The 9,622-nt window shown below is 35.8% G+C and overlaps 2 protein-coding genes across 4 annotated transcripts in view; one reads left to right on the top strand and one right to left on the bottom strand.

Annotated features, from left to right (window-relative positions):
- LOC103389085 (ephrin-A5-like) overlaps window positions 1-9,622 on the top strand; it is a 1,154,841-nt gene that overhangs the window by 48,348 nt on the left and 1,096,871 nt on the right. The gene's annotated exons all lie outside the window — the stretch shown is intronic.
- Window positions 3,844-9,622, bottom strand: part of LOC103389048 (cingulin-like protein 1) — a 48,181-nt gene continuing 42,402 nt past the window's right edge. For all 3 annotated transcript variants that reach the window (XM_025062753.1, XM_025062754.1, XM_008324310.3), the window contains 7 exons: window positions 9,204-9,377; window positions 8,529-8,618; window positions 8,364-8,447; window positions 7,573-7,691; window positions 7,379-7,487; window positions 6,319-6,482; window positions 3,844-6,211 (listed from right to left, as the gene is read on the bottom strand). In XM_025062753.1, coding sequence (XP_024918521.1) covers window positions 6,067-6,211; window positions 6,319-6,482; window positions 7,379-7,487; window positions 7,573-7,691; window positions 8,364-8,447; window positions 8,529-8,618; window positions 9,204-9,377 — 885 coding nt within the window. In that variant the 3' untranslated portion in view covers window positions 3,844-6,066. The remainder of the gene's footprint in view (window positions 6,212-6,318; window positions 6,483-7,378; window positions 7,488-7,572; window positions 7,692-8,363; window positions 8,448-8,528; window positions 8,619-9,203; window positions 9,378-9,622) is intronic.

Genomic DNA, 9,622 nt, shown 5'->3' on the forward strand with positions numbered 1-9,622 from the left:
AAAAAATCACCCCAAACATGCCTTACCTATATGTATGTATACATACATACTGTACATATGTGGTGCTTTGGCCCAGAGGCAATGTCCCTGTCATTGCTGTGGAACCCCCTAACTGGGATTCAATATTGCCTCGGAGGTGAATCTAGGCAAAATCGAATCCCGGTTAGGGCGGTTGGCACCTTCCAGTGGACTCACCACCATGGATAGATATAGTATATATCAAATTCAATCAAATTTTCATTTATATAGCCCACATTTACAAATCAGTTTTGTCTCACGGGGCTTAACAGGGTTGGTAACATCCTCTGTCCTTAGACCCTCAGCAAGGGTAAGGGAAAAACTACCGAAGGAAAACCCTTTTAACAGGGAGGAAAAAACGGTAGAAACCTTAGGGAGAACCACAGGTGAGGGATCTACTCCCTGGACGGACAGACAGTGCAGTGGATGTTACCGGAGCAGAACAATACAATACAGTGAACATACAGAACATACAATAGACACAGTTATTGTCTAAATATCTAAAAACAGGTCAATATAAGTCCATGGCTGGTCGAGGCTTGGGCGTTGGAGCTTTGGTCCTGGTCGTGGTGGTCCTGGTTGGTCAGGCAGGGTGCTAGTGGGGGAGAGAACAGAGACTCACCCATGTTTTACATATATATACTGTATGTATATACACATATATATACATATATATACTGTATATATGTATACATATATACATACATATATACATATATATACATATATATTCTGTGTGTGTATATATATATATACACACACAGAATATATATGTATATATATGTATATATGTATGTATATATGTATACATATATACATACATATATACACATATATACATATATACTGTGTGTGTGTGTGTATATATATATATATATACAATATATATATGTATGTATATATATATATGTGTATATACATACAGTATATATATGTAAAACATGTTATAGCTGGGCATCTGTGATGCAGTACTTACCACATTGTGTTGTTGTGTTGTTGTCAGAAGTGCAGATGATCCCTCTGTTGACCGGTTTTTGGTTTAGTACATGTTTATTTATGTTCATATACATCTGTAGTCGGAGGGCCAGGAGTTTGTAAGATACGTGATTGACCATAAAATTATTAAAAAAAAGGGGGTTTGGGGTTAATTTAAGATTCATATTATGATGAATAGTTAAATTTGTTGTCACAATAATATTATATAGAATACAGTTATTTTATGTATGACAAACATTAGACTAATAATGACATTCAAGACCTGTTTTGTGTCTCTGCAGGATCCCTTACTTTGAGACAAGTGCAGCGACAGGAGCAGAGGTGGACAAGACAGTGATCACACTGTTGGACCTGGTCATGAAGAGGATGGAGCAGTGTGTGGACAAACCACCGGTGGAGGCCAGCAATGGTAATGGCACGGCCAAACTGGACGAAGACCAACCAAACGCCAAGAAATGTGCGTGTTAGATCAGAAGACTAATCAGGAATCAGCAAGTCAGTGTTGATCTCTGTCCTCTCTATTCTACACATTCCGATTTTGTTTTCTTTCTTGCTTTAACTAATTTTGTCAGTCTTTGTCTCTTTAAACCTTCTCCTACAAAACTGTCTGCCTGCCTCCCTCATGTGGACGTTTAAGTTTCTACAGTATCAACCCCCCTTTCTTTCAGCTGTACTCAGAAGTAAATTAAAGCAATTTTAAGACTGTCAGCCACAAGTACCTAATTTATTATATCTAAACTTGTCCACATTGACATTTTTCTCAGTTTATTTATTTGGTTCACATTAAGCTTTTCAGTTGTTTTAAATTCATAAAATAAAAAAATAAAAAAAGGTTAACTGTTTTATTTGCTGTTACAATCATGGAATGAAGCATATTAGCTTAGCATCCATCATGGTGTCCAATTTGACTAAACACTAATATTACCAAACAGTACCTTCATTATTTTAATAAAAGTGTCATCGGCATACTGTTGGACTCACCGGCATATTGCACTTTTTCACAAGTATTGTCTGATGTAAAGTAATATACCCCAACCAACAATTAAAATTAAAAAAAAAAAAAAGTCAACCAACACATTTGAAAATTGAGTCAATATTTTAAGTTTGTTTAAACAGGCAGGCAGGCCTCTTTAGAATTAAAAGTTTTACTTCAACATTATAAATCTGAAATATTGGTTTAAGGCCCAAGTATAACCAATGTTGTCAAAAATAGCTGTTCTACTAATGTAGAATAAATTTATATATTTTTGCCAGTAGAAAATATCAATGCCAAACTGCCACAGTGCTCTACAGAATTTCCCCAAATTAGAACTAAAAGTATAAGAGACACTATATGAAGTACTATTTATAAATCCTTGTGTAGTTTTGAAATTGTCTTTAGTTTATTTTATTTTGTTCTGTAGTAAAACATAATATACAAAAATAGACCAAAAAGCTGTTTCGAAATTTCAAAATTCTTTGCTCTAGACGTCTGAATTTCAGCACTTAATGTCGCCACAAGTGGCCAGTGTTGGGCATGTACATTGGACCAAACGCTTTTGTGTTATGGTGTATTAGCTATCACGTCAGTCCAGGCACTGTTAAAAAGCTTTATGTTAATTCGTTTAACTTTACATTCACATCATATTTTTGTGACATTAAATCTCAACCTAACCTGCCTTACTACATAAACAGTACTGAGGTTATTTTCAATAGATCAGCAACATATGTTTTTGTTTTGCAGAAAACGATTAAACACAAATGAATTTGACATGTGTGTAGTGTATCTATCAGTTTTGAGTTTAGCTGAACTTTAACTCTGGATGATGATTTATTGGATCGTTCTGTCAGTAGCCAGGAAGTGCTTTAGTTGCAGCAAAAAAACACATATTTTCTGCAGTGGAACCACATTTTAAATGCAACTAAGCCAGGCATAGTCACTTCAAAATAATTAAGAATCGAGGTCTTTTAAATGTGACAATCCTCCTGTGAAGTTTTTTGTTTTTTGTATCTTTTTCATTACATTTATTTCAAATTTCCGTCTAACGTTTGCGTTCATTTGTTTTATTGCCTTAAAAATGTCCTTTACAAATCTCCTGCTCTCTAATGTTTTTTTAAAAAAAGTTTACACTGTTTAAAGAGTCATATTGTGCCTGGTATTAACTCTGATCCTTTGTTTCAAACTTTGTGAGTTGCTGAATAGTTTACCTCGTCACTGAATAATTATTAAATTACAAAAGAGAGGTGAAAGAAAAACATGAATGCTGCTGTCTGTTTTTTTTTGCAAGATGACACATGCACCTCTGAGAGTGTTTTTGAAAGTCTCTGTGTAGTATTTTCTCTGATGCTTGCAGTATATTAAAGTTTTTCCCTGTTTGTTTTGTTTTTAATTTTTTTCCTTTTGCCTTGTGTGAGTTTGTTGCACTGTCAGCATGTTTGACACCATGAGAACTGAACGATCTGTGATGTGTTTTATGTTTCTGATGCCAGAGCTGCAAATAAAATGTCTGGATGTTTTTAAAAACATGTTGGAATTTTCCTGCTTACAAAAAAAAACAAATTGATTGACATAGGAATTCCATTTTCCCTTTAGATTAACACTGGGTAGCACCACCTGTCAATTACGTTAAAGTTGGTACTTTTACACTGCTCAATATGTTAAAATACTATTTACTTTGGTCTATTTATTTTACTCAAGACAACGCCTGTACCTAGCTCAATATGTTAAAGTACTATTTACTTTGGTCTATTTATTTTATATATTTTACATTTTCTATGTTTTCTATTCTCTAATTTATTTCTTTTTCTTTCATATTTATTTTTACATTTACATACTAAAAACACATTTTATCACAGTGTACATTTTATTTTCATGTTGTATTAGGAAACTTCTCACCAAAAGAGAGAATCTGGGGGGAAAGAATGGAAATAAATACCCAAGAACATTAGAACCAGAAAGATGTAGTTACAAAAATAAGTCATTGTTTGTTTTTACATAATAATGCAGCCATGGCCTGTGAGAACAAAAAAAAAAAGAGTTGACATTAATGTAGTAATATTATGTAATTAAAATCCCAACAACTGTAATATGAAAACTGTGAATCACACTCCAAAGACAAAAAAAACAATACATGTAAACTTTAAAAACCATTCACTTTGTTTTTTTTCCCAGGAGACACAAAGCGATTCAGATTATTGCTGTAAAGATTATTAAAAAAAAAGATGAATCCACCTCTACAGTCGGATTTTTCTAGAGTCTGTGGTTTTAAGGCTTAAAGGGTAAATTGCTCCTTTGTTTCTCCTCCATGTTAAACCTTGAGTGATTTAAATATAGTGTATTTAAACAGGTGTACGATAGCACAAACATTAGCAGTTACAGACATACTGCGTTTGTTGGCTTATTATTATTACTATTATTTTTTTTAAAACTTTGTTTTACTTCTATGGCTTTAATCATTTGGCAGTCTTTGCAGGCAATTTTTCTTTACCTTACTGATGACAAAAATACTTTGAATGTTTAATATCATCATTTGCATTTCAAACACTCAAGATTCCAGGTGCAGAAAAAAAAAAAAACCAACATAGAAACGAGGTGTTAAACATTTCAAACCAGTGGTTACAGAGTTTAGAACCGTAGTTTTTCTGATTTACCTTACATGGCTAAACAGCTGGGAGTCAAGCTTCAGGTCAAGTTCAACTCAGGACTTGATTTTCATCCCTCCCTGTTTTTGTGCTTCTCAACACCATTGATCCCTTAAATGTGAAGTCTGTGATGCAGCAGCAAAACCTTAAACCATTAACAGAATATGTTGCTCCAATATCTTCTCCTCCTGCCCCTTAAATTTAGAGAGTTTATCAAAAGAGAACAGAACAAAAGAACACAAGGCACAATAAAAAACATATATGACATAAATAATATCTTAATTATTACTGTGTGAGAATCAATAACACAATCACAATCCAGTGTCCTCATTCTTGCGATACATGTGCCTGTGTAAAATATGTCTGAATACTGCAGATACAGTTGAGCTAAGCTAACCTTATAAAAATCTAAAATCTATATATTTATATCTATTTATATATATATGTGTGTGTGTATAAAAACTAAATCCCTGACGTTAAAGCTCCTGTGATAAAGGTTAATGCTACAGAGGTGGAGCACATATCTGCTAAAAAAAACAAAAAACCAAGAATACATTTTTTTTTTCCAATTGTTATCCATTATGCGGTATAATTAGAACCCTCTTACTCCCCCTGGTGGCTTAATGCAAACTTTTAGTGGAGACGTGTAGGTTCTTATCCATATCAGTTAAATAAAGGGCAACTGGACTGTCCTGGTTTCTTGAAGATATCTCACCTTTTCATCCAAGAGTCTTCTTTAGTTCTAACAGACTGATGGAAAACCCTGGTCTTTATCCTCAGAGTTACTATAACAACCCACTCAGTAACTCCAAGGATAAATACCAGAATTTTCCATAGGTCAGTTAGAACTGAACAACACTCATGGATGAAGAGGTGAAACCCCTTTAAGATCCAGTTGTCCTCTACTGAACTGTTTTGGATTCATTTTAGTGGTAGTGGAGTAAAGGCAGTTCCCAATAGCCACCAGGTGATCACTGAAAGGTTCGGGTGATCAGAGCTTTGTTTAATTCCAATGTTTAATAAACTCATTATTTAAGACATAACATCAGAAATATACAAATAAGAAATAACAAAACGTTATGTAAATAGTTCTTTTGATTAGGGATGTTCTCTTACCAGTTCTTGTGGCGGTACAACAGCTGAAAACACCTTAGGTTGTCTACATCATCAATACTGTACTCTGGTTCAAAATGAATAAAGTCTATGTTGATTTCATGAGTGGCACTTTTGTCGCCTCCTAGTGGTCATAAGCAAAGGATAACAACATCAATTTAAATGAAGACAAAAATGAATTGGAATTGGGGCAGTTCTCTAAAGCCACCAGGAGGGGGTGGCACCTAAAAGGTCTGGGTAATAGTTTAAAGAATAAAAAAAAAAAATTAAATAGTTCCAGGGAGACTGGTTACAGGTTACCTACAAAGTTCTTTTGTTTCAGACGTTGGTCATGGTTTCTGCCTGTTCTTGTGATGGTTCAACGGCCGAGGACACCTGCTGCTGTCCTTCGTCCTCGTCATCGACGCTCAAGTCAAACCTCAGGTTGTCCAGGGTTTGACGAATAGTCAGAGCTTCCTTACGTCTGTCACACACACACACACACAGAGATCACACGTTGTTAGTGACTGTTACTATGTCACTATGTACTTTTTACTACGTACAAATTGACAGAAAACTGTGAGTGTGTACTTTGTCTGAAGGTGTTGGTCCAGCAGTTGTTTCTGCAGTCGGCTGTTTGTCTCCCTCTCGTCGGTGAGCTCCCTCTGGGTGTGGCGGTACTGCGCGTCCTTCCTGCTCGCCTCCTCCTCCACCTCGTTCAGCTGGCGCTTCAGGGAGCGGATCCTCTGGTTCATCTGGAGGAAAATAGGAGTGGTAGAGGTGAGGAGAGATTAAAATACGTTTTACTACGAGTGGTATGCTGGAATATTGTTATTGCTAGTGAGTGTATTTATAATTAAAGGCTTATAAATCCTGCAGATTTAAAACCAGTTTTAGGGGAGTTAAATATGAATGTTACAACCAGCACTGAGCCAGAACTGAGCACCAGTGTGACTTCAGAATTTAATTAATTAATTTATGAAGCACTACTTCATTGTAAAGATTATATTTGTCTGGTAAATAGTCTGATATTCTTATTAGGAATAAATTCTTCAATTCCTCATATACTGAACAGTGTTTGTTCATACTGGTGGTACTTGGAGAGACAAGTACCACCAGTTAAGAGTTTTTACCCACTCTGAAAGGTTGAGAACCACTGACTGAGAAAGATGCAGTTAGCCAACAGGGGGCGACTCCCAATATTGATGTATGGTTCACAACAAGGCTACTTTATATTACATGATTTATCATTTACTTTGATTTACTTCGTCCCAACATCAGGGAGCGCCACAGCGACTCAGTTATTTGACACAAAACTCGTCCCAACATCAGGGAGCGTCACAGCGACTCAGTTATTTGACACAAAAATCTTATGTGATGCAAAGCTCTCTTTGGGATAAAGATTTAAGAATATATAATTTAACAGTTGCGCCCATTTAAGTTATTTGACACAAAAGTCTTATGTGATGCAAACCTCTCTTTGGGATAAAGATTTAAGAATATATAATTTAACAGTTGCGCCCATTTAACGTGTTGTTCTGCACTGACAGAGAAAATTAAAATCTTGTTTGAGGCGGAATAATAATACTTTCATAAATAAGGAGACAGTAAAAGATAGGGAACAGCAGCGAAGTTGACACTAAAGTCTCACCAGATCCTTCTGCTCATTGGCTATCCTGTGTTCATCCTCCATCTGATCACTCAGCTCGTTGATCCTTCTCTCCAGTTTACTAATGGTGCTTGTCAGAACAGCTTTGTTTCTGTGAAAGAAAAAAAAAACAAACAAACCTTAAAACCAGCTGATACCACGTACAGTACATCATCAACGGATGGAATGGAACGCACCTCTCCTCCGTCCTCAGGAAGTTTTCCAGCTCTTTGACTCGGCTCTCTGCCTTGGAGATCACGTCCTCCTGAACTCTGGAGCTGTGCATCTCCTCCAACTCCAGACGCATCTCCCGCAACTGCAGGAAAAGAAATTGGAGAATGGAGTTTCTCGGTTGATGTTTGTTGTTGCTGAAATGTTTTGTATTTTCAGCACAGATGTTAGACATGAGTTGTTTTGGGATTTCTTTGGGATTTTTCTTGTGCTTCTTTATTCTTTTTTCTCTAGTGGTATGCTAGGAAATGTTATTTCTTTTAATCTGAATTGTTAAAAAAAATTCCCTAAAATATTTTTTTTTTGTAATATTAGAGTGTGTAACAATACTTTATTTGGAAACAAGCTGATTTTTTTCAAGCATTTTCAGCAAAGATTATACATTCTAGGGCAGGCATGGGCAAACTAAGGCCCGAGGGCTGGATGTGGCCCATTCAGCTTTATAATCCGGCCTGCCAAATTATATAATTTATTTATATTATCATTATACTTCTGCCTTTTCCATGCGATACTCACATTTCCCCAATAGATGGCGTAGAAAATGATAACAGCATTTTAGCATTTTAGCTTTTATGCATGAGTTGTACATGTCATTTATCTTAGTTCACACAGACACTCCATCTATCTGCTCCTGACCCTGTTCAATTCAAGGACAATTGTGTCCCGTCAGTCAAAAACTTTGCCCACGCCTGGACTAGGATGTTTATTTTTATGATAAGGCAAATTTAAGACATTTTATTTCTGTGCTTGTACTTACCTGTCTCTCCATGGAGGATTTCTCAATTTCCAGCTGATCGTTGAGATCTTTCTCCTGAATCAGCTTGAGCTGCAGCTGCTCCGTCTGAACTCACAAAGCAAAAAATGTCAGTGACCGTCAAGAAATCAATATTCTTTGTTAACCTTAACTAGACAAATGAAGTACCTGTTCAATCGTCCTCTTATGTTTGGCAGCCCATCTCTGCTCACTTTCATGTAGCTCCTCCAGATCACTTTCCAGGTCAATCATCTTCTCCTGAAGATACACATATATACATATATGTTCATGTAAATATTTATAAATAAATGACACAAAACATATGTGAACCTGCATCAATCTCATACAGTAGGATATTAGGACTGAGAAAAAGCTTTGTCCTGTGGTCCATTAGAACACCAAACACAAGTACCAGTGTTTGATCTAATGATCATCCTGGAAAATATATATATATATATATACTGTATATATACATATATATACATATATATATATATACATACATACATATATACTGTATATACATATATACATATATATACATACATACACATATATACACATATATACATACATACACATATATACATATATATACATACATACATATATATACATATATACATACACACACACATAAATACATATATATTCACACATACATATATAGATATATACTTACAGACCTATAGGTTTTTGCATAAAATATATATATATAGTATAAAAATGTACTATTTTTATACAGTGTTATGCTCAGACCTGCTACGTTTGAACATAATGTGTTAACATGACAGCAAGGAACTCTTCACTCTCTTAAACCTTTAATCATCTGTGCGTTGTTACCTGAGCCACTTTGAGCTGTTTGGACAGGTCGTCCTTGGACTGGTTGGTTGCCTGCAGCTCCATGTGCAGGTCTTCCACCGTCCTCTCCGCCTGCTTACACTGCAGCTGTAACCTTTCTCTCAGCTGAATCTCTTCCTCCAGGGTGCGCTCCTTGTCAATAAGCTTACCAGAGACCTGTGAATTACCATACAGTGTGTGTTAACACGGAGGTGTTGAGACTCATGTTGATGTAAATGAGACCTCCACTGATAGAACAACCACCGTGATATTGTATGTATGATGGATGGATGGATAGATGGATGGATGGATGGATAGATGGGGGGTGGACAGATGGAGAGACAGATAGACAGATAGATAGATAGATAGATAGATGGATGGATGGATAGATGATAGATGGATAGATGGATGGATGGATAGAT

This window comes from Cynoglossus semilaevis, chromosome 14 (genome assembly GCF_000523025.1).
Source record: "Cynoglossus semilaevis isolate Cse_v1.0 chromosome 14, Cse_v1.0, whole genome shotgun sequence".
Lineage (NCBI taxonomy): Eukaryota > Metazoa > Chordata > Actinopteri > Pleuronectiformes > Cynoglossidae > Cynoglossus > Cynoglossus semilaevis.